We start from the raw sequence: 18,055 nt of genomic DNA, 5'->3' as shown, positions 1-18,055 counted from the left end.
CTGCCTTGAACAGAATGTCTTTCAAATATAATTACACTAAAGGACAGAATTGAGCTCTTGCCACCCTCTAACAGCAGACCCTGTCTCTATTAGATTAAGCTATATATGCGTGCCAAATCTCTGCTCCTCTCAGTTATATTCAAGGCCCACCCATCAGAATATTTTTGGCTTCGCTAGAGACACTTTGCAGGCTGTGAGGCATTGTTAAAACCTGCCAGAGGAGGCGGTGATAGCTGTCTAAAGCATCTGACCTTGAAGTGGTTATCTCATCCTCAGTAGGAGGGAAATCTGGCTTCTTTAGTAATATCAAAGGAGAACTCCAAATCCTCCTTGTCTCAGGAGCAAAGTCCCTCATTAGGTGCCATGCCACCCTTTGGGCCGGTTTTTGTTGTGACATATCTTTCTTCCTTTTATCAGTCATGAGAAAACGATTCGGATGGAACAAACGTGCTTTGCATGTGGCTCAGGTCTCTCTGCCTGTGAAATGACTGTGACTCTTTGTTTCCCAACCCCAAGCTCTCCTTCTGACCGTTCATAGAGGCAGAGCCTATAATTCAGACTGGATGCACCATTTTTACACAAAGCAAAATGGATAATTTACACAAAAAGATGGAAAAAGTTGTCAGAAGTGTATTAGAATTCCAAAAAATAACATCAGTTGCTCCTATTTGATTGTAAACACAAGGGATAGGAAAGGCTGAGGTCAAATTAACAGGTTTAAAGGGATACTTCACCCATTTGCATTAAGCTTTGTATCATTAGAAACCTGGTAGTATTTTTGAATGGTCGTGCATCCCGCCCTCATTTTCCCCTGAGATGGGAAATCTTTGTATTTTTAAGTCTGAAAAGGAGCTTCCAGTGACGCAAAATGACGATTTTTGCATCACTGGAAGCTGTTGCGGTTAGCGGGGTGAAACTACAACGCTAGTTCCTCATATTTTCGACCACTGAAGCTACAGACAAATCACAGATCAGTGGGTGGGAACTCACTCCCAGAATCGAAACTTAACGTCCGCCATATTGCTTGGAAGCTATGCTAACAGGCTCTATGGAGAAATCTGATAATGTCGCCAGGACTGCTGCTGGCCGCAGCAGCCGAGACATAAGGCCTGCCTGTAAATATGTCTGTAAACCTGACCTTAGTAAACCTGACTTCCTGCCTTTTCTCGGCCAAGAAGGCACCAACTTCAAAATTTATTTCACATTTCTACTACATATATGACCCCATGTCAATACAGATTCATGTTTCAATGGGTGAAGTATCCCTTTAAGTGTAAGCTTGTCCTCATGAAGTGATTGTTAGTGTTGATGTGTTTGTATGTGTGTGTACCCCCTGCAGGTTCATTCCCTCCAGAGCCAGCTCGAATTCCAAGAACAGTCCATGGTGGAAAAGTCTCTTGTGTGCCGTCAAGAGGCCAAGATCCGTGAGCTGGAGACTAAGCTGGAGTACGAGAGGACACAGATCAAACGATTGGAGGTGGGATAATTCTCTATGACTCCTGAATGTAAATGACATGCTAGCAGAGTCAAAGGTTACAAAGGTTACATTTATTTTTGTTTTAACCAAGAGGAAAAGAAGATATCATTTTGAGCACATGATGATTTATGTTTTTGACGGTTTGCTACTAATAACATCTACCATGGAACAAATATATCCAGATCTATAGCTGGGCAAATTGTCATATTAAAAATGTTAAATTGTTACATCTTAAAAGTTCTTGTATGCTGTTTTCAGAAGAGGAAGGTATTTTATCTTTATATTAAGCAACTGGTTAGTATGTTCACAATTTCTGCTGAACTGATCAGAATAAACTTAGGGGTAAAATATGATGCATATAATTATATATAATTTTAAAGTAATTATTGGGCCTTTCTGCCTTCATTAGATAGGTCAACCGAAGAGAGACAGGTAATGTTGGGGGGAGAAAATGGGGAATGACGTGCAGCAAAGGGACGAGGTCAGATTCAAACCCACAATTGCTGCGACGAGGACTTTAGCCTCTGTGCATGGGGCATACGACGAAACCGCTAGGCTATCTGCACCCCATGATACAAAGGATAAGAAAAGGAAGATTATAGCTTGCACAAAAATAATCAACAGGATGATAAAATCTGTTACTGTCCAGTATCATGTCTTTTGCACCAACAATATAACATCACCTACTTAATATTAAATAACTGTTAATAACCCAAAGCCCACATACAATAGATACCTATTCTGATCTATTGCTGAGAGCTAAACTATGATTTTTCTAAAAAAAATAAAAAAAAATAAAAAGGGACTTCTTGTCCTTTCACTTAGAAATCTATTTGTGTCACTTTGCCTTCAATCTACTAAAATTAACAAAAAAAAATAAACAAAAGTGACTTTTCTTAATTTTCTCGGCAGAGCTTGGTGGGCCGTCTGAGGGAGAACCTGGAAAAGATGACAGAGGAGAGAAACCAACGCATCGCAGCTGAAAACAGGGAGAAGGAGCAGAACAAGAGAATGCAGCGGCAGATAAGAGACATGAAAGAAGAGACGGCGGAGCTGTCCAAGAAGGAGGCCGAGGCAAGCCGGAAGAAGCACGAACTGGTAAGTCTTTTAGCTGCTGGGACAAGTGATATGATTCACTGGAGCTCACCCAAGAAGAGGTGACCATGCTTCTACTCTGCTGCGATCTGTTCACCAGGAAATGGACATTGAGAGCTTGGAGGCGGCAAACCAGAGTTTACAAGTGGACCTCAAACTGGCCTTCAAGAGGATTGGTGACCTGCAGGCTGCCATAGAGGACGAGATGGCGAGTGATGACAATGACGACTTAATCAACAGGTACAGAACCGCTTTTAAATATAGACAGAAAGACGCCACAGTTGCCTTTCCGTTACAATATGTGCCTTAAAAATCAGGAAGCCCACATCTGAGTACCAGTGCATGTTATCTTTAAATTATCTGTGCCATCACTTTTAAAATACTACTTTTAAAAGAAATGCCTTTTATGTGATTCCCTTTGTGTTTTTTTGTGTGTTTAATTATAGCTCTTTATCACTCTTGAAATGTGGTATATAGATACACTTTATTCATAACTATTATCAGTATTAGCTTTTCTTTTTTTCGATCACCTGTTAATTGCTAATGTCTAACGTTTTTATATTCTGAGTCTTTTTTTTTTTTTACAGCTTTTGGGCTCTCTCAATAATTCAGCTCAGCTCCTCTGAGCTTTAGTCTCACTGCTGCTTTCCTCTGTTTGGTTACCTATCCTTCTTTGCAAAGAGGTTAAAGGTTATGTTGGCTCTGAATCTGAGCCCCCTGAGGTAAACACAGCCTTCAATAAAGCAGACTTCTTAAAAGGATGACATTACACACATCATGTCAGTCTGAAATGGGGGCCAGAGAGAACATGAGTGGATTTACAGAATGACTGCTTTACAATGGGTGGTTCTTTTATGTGTTCTGCATGTGTAAACGCAAATTTTTTTTTTGTGTATCTCACCTTCTCTGTTTCTCCTTTTTTTCCCTTGTTTTCTTTTTGGCGTCTACACTTCTGGCAGTTTGCAAGACATGGTGACAAAATATCAGAAAAGAAAGAACAAAACGTGAGAATGAAAAAAAAAAAGCATCCTTTGTTTTTGTCATAATGGTTGTTTCCTTTTTTTTTTTTTTCACACTCATTTCAGCCACAGGAGAGAATAATGCAGTATTCCTTATCCTACAGTCAGTTTGTTTTTTTCACAACAACATTGTGAGGAGAAGCAATTTTAAATAGAATGGAAAGCTATGTCTGTGGTATACATCACTGATAAAAGCTCGGCTGAAAGGATGGACCAGTGTTGCATTTGGTTTCATTATATTTTGCGCCAAGCCTCTGGAGGTCTGCACACTGCCTGCCTGCCTCGTTGGAAATTTCAGGCTTGTTTTTGTTCTCTTAGAGTAATAAAAGGAAAAAGTAAGCCCACAGTATGTGTTTCTGAATGTTAGAAGAAAAATAGACTATGATTATACATAGACTGTAATGTTAAAATACTCCCTATCCTTTCAGCTGTTCTGACTGCTTTGGAAGTACTACCAAAATAAAATAAGGAAGTGTAACAGTCCTGTGGTAATACTGCACAATTGTCTCCACGAATATTAATACATCAGGCACCATGCTTTTTAAAAGATCTTCAGTACCATTATACACCTTCATCATGCATTTATTTGGTACAGAGATTAAAGCTTTTTACCGTCTTCTGCTCTTCTGTGGTTCTCCCAAAGCACATGCAATAAGTCAGCATCTCACAGAGTCTGTGTGGGAAATACAATGCAGGGTGTTTTTCAAAATGTAGGATTGTTCTGTGAAGTTAGAAACATGATTGTTAAAACTGATTTATGACAAGATTTGCTTAAAAAAATTAAGAAATCAGATCAATAATTTGGATTTCTTTTTTTTTACCCATTACTGTCTTAGTTTTTTTCAGACTTCACCCTTTGTGAAATATTGCAGCCATTGTTTGTTCTGACTTTCTTTTACACATTACAAAAGAAATGTATGAATTATTAATTAATTAATTCATGTATTAATATTAATAACTGTAAAGACTCAAAACAGTATTTAAGAGCAATCTAATTTACACAAACACGAGGTCCGTTTTTAGGAGTGAAAACTCTTGTTGTACACATTTCCAAAGGCATAAAGACCTGTATTGTGACTCCTTTACAAAGTCAGTATGGTGGGACTTAGTTACATGTGCTCTGGAAGACCTGATGCTCGGTTGTGTGTGTGATTGTGAAATACTTGCAGCACACACTCACTTCATGTCCATGGCTGCAAAGACAGTAAGTGGACATCGTTTGTACCATGCATGACTGATATGTTCTCATCTGATCTCATCCACTGCTTTTCATGCATGCAAATACTCCTCTAAGCCAATCTCATTTCACAGTGCTGTAAAACATTTAACTTTCAATACAAAAGATCACCTTGTCCCTCATTTAAAATGTGTAGTCATTGATCGTGAATGTTAAACGTGTTCTCTTGACTGACTGAATCCCATTTTCTTTTAGTCAAAAAACGGTGAAAAGGAACTTTTGTGCCATGTCAGATAATTTAAACCTTCATCAGAGCGTATTAAAGGAATGTAGTCTTCAGTTGGTAGCAGAGATACCCGTCCATAATTTCCTTCTTTGACCTGTGATTGCTTTTTCAAAGGAGACATGGCGTCACGCTCTCTTATCACCTTGATTTTTTTTTTTTGTTATCCAATTTTCATCAGGCAACCCGTGTGTATCATTGCCCTGCTTTTCTTTGTGTGCAACTCAACGAAAAGAACAATGATTTTTCATGTTTACGTGATTGCATTTTCCCCTCCCTTGACATCATTTCATTAGCAGCACCAGTGAACATTAATGGAGGAGGTGATTCTTCTTCTAATTATGAAGTGGATTTTCCAGATGATTTACATTATTATTCTAATTGTTTTGTACTCTGTGGCTGCAAAACAGAGGCAACAATAGCTGGATTATTGCCATTTAGAGGAAGATAGGACTAGTTCAATTATTTAATATACTAAGCACAATGTGAATGCTTCCCTCAGTACGGACTGGCAGGAAAAGGGGGCTTTCTTTTACCTTTGTAACAAGGTACTAATTATCCTGAGTCACAGGTGAATTACACCACAGTGTGAAGTGTACTCTTTTTTTTTTGTTAACATAAATGAATGCCCTATGCTCTTTTTGTCAGTAGTTAATTAGCTCATGTTGAACAGATTCCAACAAAATATGGCGCTGGAACTACAAGTGTTAAACTGATAGAACCCAGCCATAAGAGATGTGATGCTGAGCGTAAGTATTTGTGACAAAGATTTACAACCAGTGCAGGCAAATTGTCAGAAGCTATTAATGTTCACTTCTAAATTCTCAGGGCTTGTTGGTATCTGCCAGCCTCAGGACTGGTTAGCTAGAAGTGCGGGGCCAAGGACAAATCGTTTGTGACACCATTTGCACAGCATTCAATTGCGAGCCACCTTCTATTTCACGTGTGTGTGTTGGGCGGGGAGATAATTTTGGCTGAGGGCTGGTTTCAGTATTTTGTTGTGCAATATATCATGTTAAAGAGTCAAGGTATCACGGAGAGGAAAAATGGGCAGCATGTGTAATCAACGTCCTACGATTAATGAACATATTATCTTAAAAGAGAGGCAGCAGAAAATGAAAGCATGATGCATAATAGCCGAACTTGGACCCACAATTGTAGCTTGCAGCTTTCAAACAGGGATCTCTTATGGAAAATGATATAAACAGGCCATTTCTTTTTGACCATCATTATGTCTCCTACAGAACGCCTGGTTGATGATGAGAAGGTTAAATATGTTCATGCCCACAGAAAGCTTAAGAGCCTGAATATCCAAGAATCTTTTTCCTGTCTGTGCACACTCCCTCGCAACACTCTCACACACCACCATCTTTTTTGTTGCCGTGTTAAAACAATAGATTTTAGGCAACCCACCAAAAAAAAGGATAGGAAGGAGGAAACTTTGTTCTCTGAGAAAACATGATGGAAAATGTGACATGAAACTTGATGACAGAGGAAACATTGTGCTGTTCATTGGGACACCTACAAAGATGGATGGTGTGCGATGTGAACAAATGACCGAGCTCAGCAGTCTGGCTGTCACATCGCTCCTCTTTGAATATCCTGTTTGGTCTTTTAAGCCTTTTTTGCATCATGTTTCAAGGCTCAGATAGATAAGCTTGTCCAAGATACAAGATCTGTAACCTTCTCCGCTGTTTCTCATTTTTAATGACAGTCAGCTGTCTGTAGACACAACATGCTATAAACTGACAATTGATAAACAAGTCAAACATGTAAGATTGATGTGAGTAGAAAGTTGCTCGTAGATAAGACTATAAATAATAGTATAGATGAAGTCTGTTATAAATCAAGAGGAACTGAAAATCGCTGCTCTTCTACAAAAACCCTGTCACTGCTGCCTGCTACAGCGTGTTTAATATACAGTGCATTGTCCTGCGCTGACACCCAAAACAAAAGAATGGAAAATGTAATTTTTCTCTGACAGTGCTTACCATGGCAACACAAGTCCAATGTAGCTGAGGCCCTTCAAAACACATGCATATAAATGTTTTTTTAAACACATCTTGTAGCCAAAGAAATGCCAACTTCATTTAACACAGCTTCATTCACCAGCAAGGACCAAACAACAACAGCATGAGATATTTCATCATAGATCATATGAATGATGAGACAGAGGAATGTATGTTGAGGTAATGATTATGATTGAAGAGGATGCTGTTGGTTGGGTGGTCTGGGAGAATAGACTGAATACTCAGGGCAGAGGGGAGACTCAGGATAGGGGTTCTGTCTCATGCATAATTCTGCCCGGGCTGAACAAGGCCAGACTATTCCTAGAAGTAGACAAACAAGATGAAGAGATGAGGAAGGAGGGTGGATGGATGAGGGGCAGTAAGGGAAGGGAGGGTGGGTTGAAGAACTGAGGCGAACAGGGTGGAGTGGGATGGCTTTGTATTAGTAGGCTTGTCAGGTAACTTAATTTTATACAACAGCTTTCAGACAAACATGTAGCCTAGGGCACTTTAGATAGGAACAATTAAAACAAAACAAATGGAAATAAAAAAATCAACAACAATTGAATTCTGAGAGAATAAATTTTGACCAAAGGAAAATGAAGATAGATATCAAAAGATAATAATAATTAAAATGTTTAAAAAGACAAATAACCACCAGATATATATTTAAAAAAACAATGTATGTTAGGGTTATCATTATGAAAAACACTTAGGCTTAAATATTCAGTAACACAGTTTTAAACACAGAAGTAAGCACTGTTTTCCTAAATAATCACAGATGCACCCTGATGCTTGTACTGATTTAGAGGCTATTGCACTTCTCATTGTTCTCTGTCTACATTTTCATTGTCATTTTTTACCTTTTAGGTCAATGCGATGCATAATTCAGAAAATCTGCCTGTATTTGACATGGATGAGGATTGACCTCATCCAGGTTGGATCTTGCGAGCTTTTTCCATGGAGATTCACCGGTCTCTGTGTATTGATTGTTGTGTCAAGTGTAGGGCCACAGGGCTGTCTCATGGCTCCACTCCAATAACAATCAGCAGGAGCAGGTGACATGCCACACAGATGCTAGCAGCCCGGAACCAGCCAAACAAGTTCATTATGCACCGTACAGCTTCATCTACATTGTGCCTTGGGAATGCATTCACTCATTTATGTGTGCTCCTTGTTCTGTCTCAGAAAGACCTCTAACCTGTTACTATTATCGCACCTCAGGATCATGCCTACCTCTATGCTTGAGTATCTTTTCATAAAACTGACCCCTATTAATATGAAAATATGAATACAACTGTGATATTACTAACAAAACACTTTCAATTTGTTTAAATTAACCATCCATCTCCCTGTGTGGCTCCTGTCATGGTACACTACAAAAATGTGCACATAACAAGTCATTGAGTCTAAATTATTGTGTTATAATCTGACTAAATTGATTCTGAATATTCACACAAGACAGATTAAACCACTTAGTATCAGGAAGCTGAATGAGGATTTGGGAAAACCGTTCAATGAAGTAAATTTGCATTTGGATTTAGTCATCTGATTAAAACGTTTTGCACTTGAAGATGTCCAAATGACTTGTTAGGATCATTTGTTGTGTTGGAGTCTCAGAATCTTCAAACTCTGGCTGATTTTTTTCCTTCACAGTGGGGATGACACAGAAACAGACTCGGAGGTGGAAGACCGTGTGGATGGAGTTAAGTCTTGGCTCTCCAAGAACAAAGGCTCGTCAAAGACCACGTCGGATGAGAGCAGTCTGAAGAGCACCAGGTTAGTACGCCCAACATTTTGCATCATTACAGCTAAGTATGTGCTTCCCTGTTGTTAAGCGGGGAGAAAAACTTCCACTCTTTCCCAGCCTTGAAAAGGCCCAGGATTACCTGGGGCAGTTTGTAACAGAAGGATGGGTATTTCATGTGATTAGGTGTCATCTCGCTCTCTCTCCCAGTAATCTGTCTAATGACAGCAGGCGGGATAGGGAAGCAACTGCTGTCAAATTTATTGAAGTGGCCCGTGGCCAGTTGGCATGCCTGCTAAATGACATCTCTGCCACAGTTAGGCAGATTTCTCACTGGTTGATTTCCTCACCTACTACAGTGTACACTAAACATAACTGAAATATAAAGAGATATTGCATATGTTCCATGACTCTAGACTGGTTCCATGGATAAAATAAAGAAAACTGATTTTTAGTCTGACATTACAGATATGTATTAAGATACCCAAACTTAAGACTCTTCTGATCAATCTGGTGACATTTAAAGCTCTTTATAAAGCAAAAAAAAAGGAGAGATGACATTGGGTTTGGTTTCTGATTTTCAATTTTTATGTTTGTTGGTTGTCTCTGCCGTCAATTGTATTGCATATCCCTTTAGAAATGCAGCAAATGCAGATGCTAAAGAGGATAAAGAAGCAAAAGAAAAGACGAATGATGGAAGTAAAGAGGGGAAAGACGTAGAGCAGAACAGATCAGTGTCTGTCATGAGTTCCCTGAGCTACAGGAAGCGCTCCAACCTCAAAGACTCCATAGGAGGCAAAGGTGATGAGAGCTCCTTGTTTAGCACTCTGAAAGAGCAACCTGACATACCGGACCATGCCTCCATGCGCAAAGCCAAGTCTAAGTCCGGAGACCTCCAGGAGGATTGGAAGAAGAGCCAAGCACAGGAAGACTTAGACGATAAAGGCTCTGTCATCTCCATGGCTTACTCTGAAGCCACCAGCAGAGCCAGGAAGGGCTTTGAATCCCGCTGGACTTCCCGCAGTAGCCCTGAATTCGATAAGGACTCCATGGTGTCCTCTGTGGCTCCCAGCAGGATGTCCACAAGGAGGGGATTGTTGGACATGGATGATGACAATAAGTCCACTATCAGCAGCGTGAGCCGCTCTAGTCCACGCTTGCTAAATCGTAGCTCCTCTTGGAAAGACGAACGACGCAGTAGCTCTCGCCTGTCCCTCGCTCGCAGCTGTGGCCTGAGTGAATTTGGCCTGCACGTAGATGATGACTATGACGACGATGGCCAAAGTGTGGCTTTTACCGAAGGGGGAACTTCATCTTTCAGTCCTCGTTCCCTCAGTCGAAGCTTTTCTAACCCGCCTCAACCCCGCACCTCAGACAATAATCCAACAGAGTTGTCAGACATTAAGACCGTCACCCACCGCAACTACCTGGATCCTGATTTGGAGGCTGCAATTAATGAGGTGCTGAGCTTCAAACCCATTAAGTTCAAGCGCAGCAAACTTGAGAAGTCTAGTAGTGAGGAAGAAGATGCAACGAAAGGTCCAGGAAGCGAGGAAAGCAGGAAAAAGGGAGATAACGACGGGCTCGGTACCAGTTCATCCGGCCTGCTTCGATCTGCATCAGGTTCTGCTCTGGACTACAATCGACCATCCAGCATCATGAGCAGCAGCAGCTTCCGCAGCCGCAGAGATAAAGAAAGTAAGAAAAGTAAAATCTCTCTCTCAGACGACTCTTCATCAGACGATCGTCAAAGCAGAAGAAGCTCAAGGGGGAAGAGTGTGAAGAAGTCCAAGAAGAGATCCAAGAAGAAGCCAAGCGAGTCAGAGGATTCCTCCTCCTCCTCCTCAGAGTCATCAGAGTCCTCATCCTCTGACTCGACAATCTCCTACCGCAGCTCCAACAGTGTCAAAAGGAACCCAAAAAAGCCATCTGATGATGACGATGAGGAGCCTAAGCCGTCCAGCAAGAAGGACACAAAGAAGAAGCAAAAGAAGATGGATAACTTGGTGATGAAGTACCTCTACAAGCCTGACAGTGACTGATACCAGCAGTGAAAGGTGATGCTTGTTGTGTGATAAACCAGGAGCCTGACATTACTGAAACAGAGACTAATGGATTTTTCTCTTAATGTACTAACTTCATTTGCGGTGAATGAATGTCTGCACTGACTCAACGTGAATAATCCTTGTGAAAGACTCGTTAGTTAACGGTTTCTGCTTATGTATACAGGATCTGTTACCAGGCGACAAGAGTGTTGGTTATGGACGTATGCTGGTTTGTGTTTGTAGCTTGTAGTCCGAACACTAATGACCAATAGAGTTGAGTTGTATTTAGTTGAACTGTTCCCACTGAGAACAAAAGAGGCACAAGCTGTCAATTCCAGAAACATTGGATATCATCGACAGATAATTAAACCATTTCTTTCCTTAAATGTCTGTTAACACATATTCAAATATAGTAGCAATTGACATTCTGGTTGTAAATTTCAAATGTCAGTTGTTTCCATTTCAATTTATGTTCAACAGATATGTTTCTGTGATTGCAATTTACTGACAATTACTTTCTCTCAGTGTTGCTTCAAGGTTTATTCTTCCCACTTCTGATCGTTAAAAGCATTGCATTTGAATACCACTCAGACAAACTATTGTCGGAAAACGCGGTTTTACTTTCCTGATTCCATTTTGCATAGATGGATTGCATCTCTGCAAAATGGAAGTGTTTCTCCTAATGTTGTGACTGATGCTGTTTTGAGTACACATATTTGAAAGAGAATGTTTCCCCGCGGCTGTTCTTCAAGCACAAAACAGATGCTGGCAATTAGTAAAAAACCCAAATGACACCAATTTTTGTTTTAGCATGTTATCTTCGAGGAGTCTTCAAATGTGTGACATGACTTGATATTACTTCATGTGGGTACTTTGCCTCACAATTAAAATGCTAAGATTGGCTGGAAGCTTCATAAGCCCATCTATTTTACGAGTAATTGTTCTGACATTTTAAGCATCTCTGACGAGTTCATTTTGAAACATGCAAGGCTGCATGTCTGAGGGTTACTTTGGTTCATTTGACCTTAACTGTACTACCTGTCCTTTCAAACCAAACCTGGCTGTTTGCTTTAGCACTACAAGATGAATGAATTTAAGCTGAGGGAACTAAATCTGAATAAAGGCACACTGTAGGTGGTCATTTTCCCAATGCAATTGTTATCAAAGCTATACTAATGACACTTCACCCCAGAGTAAAAAGCAATGTTTCACTTCAGAGTCTCATCTTTAGGTCTGTAATCTGTGTTCCAAATGTCATCTGTAACACATCTGCAGCGCTTCTACTGTACCTGTTTGCCAAAAGCACTTCCGTCTCACACACAACGTTTGAAAACATCTATAACAAGAAGTTGATATAAACACTTCATTTAAAAATCATTTCATTCTCACGGTAGATTAATAACATTTCATTTTAAGCTGTCAGTCAAAGATGTCATTATGGGACTCATGATGTTTCTCCGGGTTACACAAGTAACAATGAGGTTTAAAATAGCAGTGTTGCTCACATGCTATCCTGCTTTTGTTGGTGCTTTAATACTTTCTGCCACATTCACATCACTTTTTGGTACATTTGAACCTGGAAATCACCCACAAAAATGCAGGTGAACGTAAATTGTGATCGTCAGCTCCCATTGGAAGGTATTCATCTGCTCTGTCAGCGATTTTTTCGGCTTACTTACACGTTGCAACACCAAATAGTAGCAGCAGTCACATACTTTTTAAAAGACAACATGCAGCAGTACTTTCAAAGTGTCAAAATATGTTGCTTTCAGCTTTTGCATAATTGATATAATAACATCTGTAGAGTATAATAAGGATAATTGACAGTTCCAGTTATGTGGACGTTCTGGCTATAGAACAGCAGAGATCAGTGGTCATGTCAGTGTGGGAGTATGAAATCTCTGCAGTCACTGAACCTACCATTCCAGTAATGCACTGAGTAACTGTTATGCCATGTGGTCATGGCAACATTATTCAAGGATGTAAAGCTCTGGTTCTAAGTGACCTTTAACCAGTGTGTTGGGGAGAAGCAGGCTGCAACATGGAACACAGAATAATTGCCAGCTGAGGTAGAAGTTACTTAGCTCATCAGTGCTGAATTAACCCTTTGCATGACACAAGCCATGTTTCATTTTCTCCCTGGTAATTACACCAACTATCTACTATCATGCAAACAATGTGCCGCTGTTAATGTGCTCCTGCATGTCGATTGTGAATGTTAACGAGACATTTGTGGCTCTCATGTTTGGCTAAATGTAGTCCAGGGACATTTCTTGAAATTATTCCATAAAGGTTTTTCAGCACGACCATGCACGAAGAATATTAGTAATGCCTTTTTGCAAATGCAAATTGAAAAATAAATGTTAGTTTGCAGCCACGATAGCAATGTGCACATAAGCTATTCAAACCTCAGGGGCACCGTTGTTGGCTGCCTGGGGAAGATTGTAATCTCGTAGCCTAGATTGCTTGTGGTGTCCCATGCCAACATTTTTTTTTTTTTTTTTTTTTAACAACATCCGACACCTTTCAGTTTTGTTTCTACAGTCTGCAGCCGAGTAATGACATAATGTTGTGTCTGTATGTCTGTTGACCCTTATAGCCCTCCTGTGTGCAGTAAACAGCCGGGTCTTGGCAGATCGGATGAGGAGGATGAGGCGGAGAGAGACTCCAGCAGGCAGTCACTGAGACAGAGCGACAGCGATGGTGCATTGGTGGAAAGTGCGACGTAAACCAAAATCTGGTCACCTTATGCTATAAGTGACAACAAACACACAAAGGAGGGACGTGTGTTTTTGTCCTCAACATTGACACCTCTTATCAGTCTGCAAGAAACAAGCAAACTTCTTAAACAGGAGAGGAAGGAGAAGGAATAAGAAGAAATCCTGTTCTAAGATCATTCAGCCTGGACCTTTTGCTGTATTACTAATATTATGTCAATGAATGGATTGTTTGTTCTGCGGTTAATTTGTTCTTTTTGATATAATTGAATGCAATATATTGAATAAGTTGAACAATAAATTAAAGTCGGGCTCTTTCAGAAGAACGTCCTGCTGCTACCTTACTTTTAAGAGCTGCCTTTCAGGCAAATTTAAGCTCTCCTCTGCACTCTCCACTCACTCTTCACGTAGCTCTGCCAAGAGGATTTAGATAAGCCCGCTTCTCCAAGAAACCTCTGACCAACTATTAAGACTGTTCTTATCTCTTCCCCATTACTGTTAGGAGGAATTAACCCATTTTCAATGAATTATCATGCAGTAAGTTGACATGTGGCTCTTGTTTCATGTTCAGATATCCATCGTTTAGGAAAAAAAAAGATGTGTTTTAGAACACAAATCATCAAAGTCAAAATAGTGCTGGTTGATAGATTTATATTTAAAATAAGCTGTTAGATGTCATAGATCGGTCTGAAATTAATTTAAAGCTTTTTCTGATCTCAGAGTGTGTATATAGATGAAAGAAATATATTCTATGTGGAATAAGAGCCTTTACATGAACAGGATATTTCAAATGGATTAAGATATTTTTAAAACGAGTGAGATGAAGATAGGGTTTATGTCATATTCCTGATGTATTCTTTATCTGTTAGTAGTTTGCATGTCTGAATGCTTTTGGTTTGGTTCTTTTGAGGCTGCTTGTGTCTAACAGTGTCTCTTTACGTTCAAAGGGAAAGTCTTTTTTATTGATTTGCTAAAGGAGCTTTCTGTAGAGCTTTTTTTAGACCGTGCAGATGCAGAGATGTATGTTATTTTTATAAATTCAATAGCACTGGATTTCTAACTATTTTTTAAGTTAAAGCTCATTTTAATGTTACATGCAGAGTAATAATCAAGTATTATGCAGACTGTTGCTACGTTTCCCTTGGACCTTGGACTACTTCAGTTCAGATTGTCTCGACCTGAGCGACTCACTTGGGCCATATCGATTCTAGCAGTAAAAAAAAGAGAAGCGACACTGTTTGTGTCATGAATGGTCCTAACATTTTGAAGGTGCCAAAGACTGTGTTATTTATCTGGTCATTTTATGCATGTGAGGAAATGTTGGATTAGTTATTTTTTTAAAGTTTATTTGATGTAAAATGATAACCTTGTTCAAATTCATGTTAATTACAGTATTAGCGACCTTTCTCCTCTTTATTACCTCATAGAATACTGCCCTAAAATACCTTTAAATTCAAACCAGTCTGCTACTATATCAGTTACTCAATATGATTGTATAATTCATTTTCCTCTTTTTTTTTTAAAGACACATAAAACTCACTTCTATTTTGGTATATGGCCTTCTAGAATTATAATGACATCCTTAGCTGTATGTGACCTTATGAATTTTAAACTCTTATTTAAATAAAGTCTTGTTGAATCTGAGTGGGGAGGAATAAATATAGTATAAATATAAATATAGTATAAATATAAATATATATATATATATATATATATATATATATATATATATATACGTATATATGCATGTGGACTTTCTGCTCATGTGAAAAGTGTCTGGCTTTCTCTTTGCATATCTTTTCAGAAGAGGCTAATCTGCATTTCATGTCTTATTTTCTCCATTTGTTTCTTTGCTTCTCACATGAATATTTATGTGGGACACTGAAAACTTTGATGTCAGTGAATCAGAATAGTCTTGTTAAGTGATAAAAAAAACAGTGTAAGTTTCACTTCCTCTGCGCATCATGCATTATGTTGTATGGTTTCTTTTAAGAAGGTCTTTCTTTTTCATGATTGAACAGGTTATTTGTAATCTGAGTGGATTTAGATTTGTTGTTTTGTCCTTCTTAGTGAATAAAACCAGCTGTTTGTTTACAGAATCAATATCGACTTTATTTTCACAAAAAAGGTAACATTTGTTTCATATTCCTCTCAGTCAGGAAGCAGTCGGAGAAAAGGAGGTCAGAGAGTAGTCAGGACATTTTTAGCAAAACAATTCATTGATGTTTGATTAATTTTAGCTCATCTACCCCAGAGTTACTTCTCATTATTCCCATTCAGCTCTCCCAGGAGGCTGCAGAGGAAACAAACAATCCTGTGAAATTAATCATTCTGAGCTCTTGAACGCCTGAGTCTTGCTCACAGTACCTGCCTGCTGCACGGTTCAAAACCGAGCTTGGGGCAAACTCAGGAAGATCAAAAAAGCCAGAGCAAGCACACTCTTCCTCCCCGCATCAATCTCTATTCTACATAGGTGAGGTTCACCTGGATTCAAAAGGGATTGATGGGTTTAGATTACCACCTTGGTTGACATTCACAGTCAGTGTGCTTTGCTCTAAAGAATCTCCTATTTATCCAACCAATCTGTAATCCTTATTCCTACACACAACCTGTCTGGCTGCTGCGTCTGTGGCAGGCAGGGAGCTTTGGCTGTAATTTCACTCCACTTGTGTGCAGCCTCTGGGTGGCTGCATGTTTCTGCTTAAAGGCTTTCCATTGAGTGACAGATTAAATTCTGCTCCCGATTTTACTTATTTGGGCTCTAACACTGTTTCACAAGCCACTGGAGCAGGAAGTCATTAGCTCGACAAAGCCAAGCAAGTCAGTGTTTACGCTGCAGCCCTCCCTGTTATTTAAGTCAGAATGGTTTGGCCACAGACAATTTCTGCTCTGGAAGTCTAAGTCTGCCCTTTATCATAATAATAATGTAGAATACCAGTGTATTTAACATGACTTTTTTAAAGGTTTCAATTAGATCCGCAATGAGTTATCTATTAATCTATGAGTTGATCTATTCGTCAAAAATCTATCAAGAAATATTCTGATAGTCAGTTGGTTGTCTAGCAATCTTTAAGGCAGAAATTTAAAACATAATCTGGTTCTGGCTTTATTTAATGATTAGCTTCTTTGTTTATGATGGTGAATAGAGTGTCTTCGGCTTTTAAACTGTTGGTTGGATTAAAACAGTAATAGGCCTACACAGTGAGGATGTGACTTAAGGCTTTGTGATTGTCATGAGCATTTTTTAAACACAATTTTACATCATTTTTAAAACTAAAAGATTCATTGATTCATCACAAACAAAAAATAATGAAAGAACCAATTTTTGAAAGTAGACATCGCAGTCAACAAAATCTACTCAGTTGTCTGCCATTGGGTGAAATCAGACCGTTGTGCGAGCTTCATCTGGCCTTCTTGATGACTTCTGGAAAAATATATAGATAAGATAAAAAGATGAATAATAATGATTATTTTATTTAATACAAAAGGTCACCTCTCGCCCTCCTAAGAAAGACTTGCAGAGCCTACTTAAATGTATTCATCAGTGCCTTCAAGAAGATCATTATGTTGTTAGAAGGCTTTTGTCACTAAAAGATTGCCAGCTGTTGAAGCTCCTGTGAGGAGATAGTACCTGGTTATAATACAGACTGAAATAAATAATAATGCCTTTGTATAAGTTCTCAAATCAAATTAGACCACGAGCTACAAGACTGATTATTACTACATTGTTTATTAATTCCCAAAACTGCTGCAACAGGGCAGAGGTCAGACAAAGTCATTTACTGCCAAAAACGTTTCAAACAAAAGTTTTCTACAGCAAAGATTGTTGATGAGAGAAACATATGTTAAACGAAAACAGGCTACTTACACACGTAAGTGACAAGATGAGCAAAGAGAGAAGATGACCTACAGTACTTTGTCAACAGTGGGTGCCAAAATAGACATAAATCCAGAGTTCCTTACAGGAGCTTTAAGCAGAGAAAACCACAGCAAAGCAGATACAGAAGACGTTAAAGCAACAATGTTTTCATTCAAACAACAACTTAGATCTCTTTCAGTTTTTAAGTGCATTTATAAAACATTTCAAATCTTAGTGGAAATAGAAAATGTAAATGTCCCTTTGGCACTGGAGTCTTATAATAAAGTAAATCATTAGGACTAGAAATGAACATCCCAAAATTGTGTTTCCTCATTTCCTATTCATTTGCTCTGAACGCAGCCTGATATTGTGTCCTTTTCTAGATAGATCCATATAAACCACTTGATTTAGTGTCAGCATGGACAAAAAAATGCACCTTTTAAATTTACAAAGCAGATGGAGACCAGCCAAACTGAGTCAATACAGCTGCGTGCCAGTTTATGCATAAGCATCTTCATTCACCAAGCCTCTCCACATTTTGACCTTGGTTGAAGGCCACCCTGCCAGGCGGTAAAAGATGAGGGGGAGAACATGTTTATCACGCATCATCCTCAATTATTAGCACTC

At 39.1% G+C, this 18,055-nt stretch overlaps 1 protein-coding gene across 2 annotated transcripts in view; it reads left to right on the top strand.

Annotated features, from left to right (window-relative positions):
- LOC109981465 (unconventional myosin-XVIIIa-like) overlaps window positions 1-15,672 on the top strand; it is a 59,549-nt gene extending 43,877 nt beyond the window's left edge. Inside the window, exons 39-45 of one of the 2 annotated variants that reach the window (XM_065963015.1) lie at window positions 1,340-1,477; window positions 2,390-2,575; window positions 2,673-2,812; window positions 3,532-3,576; window positions 8,717-8,839; window positions 9,445-10,864; window positions 13,452-13,589. In XM_065963015.1, coding sequence (XP_065819087.1) covers window positions 1,340-1,477; window positions 2,390-2,575; window positions 2,673-2,812; window positions 3,532-3,576; window positions 8,717-8,839; window positions 9,445-10,849 — 2,037 coding nt within the window. In that variant the 3' untranslated portion in view covers window positions 10,850-10,864; window positions 13,452-13,589. Of the gene's footprint in view, window positions 1-1,339; window positions 1,478-2,389; window positions 2,576-2,672; window positions 2,813-3,531; window positions 3,577-8,716; window positions 8,840-9,444; window positions 10,865-13,451 lie in introns of both variants that reach the window. The other variant, XM_065963017.1, reaches the window with a different exon arrangement.
- The last annotated feature ends 2,383 nt before the right edge of the window (window positions 15,673-18,055 follow it).

This window comes from Labrus bergylta, chromosome 14, assembly GCF_963930695.1.
Source record: "Labrus bergylta chromosome 14, fLabBer1.1, whole genome shotgun sequence".
Classification (NCBI taxonomy): domain Eukaryota; kingdom Metazoa; phylum Chordata; class Actinopteri; order Labriformes; family Labridae; genus Labrus; species Labrus bergylta.
Note: the sequence above shows the minus strand (reverse complement) of the source record. Positions and strands in the feature narration are given on the sequence as shown.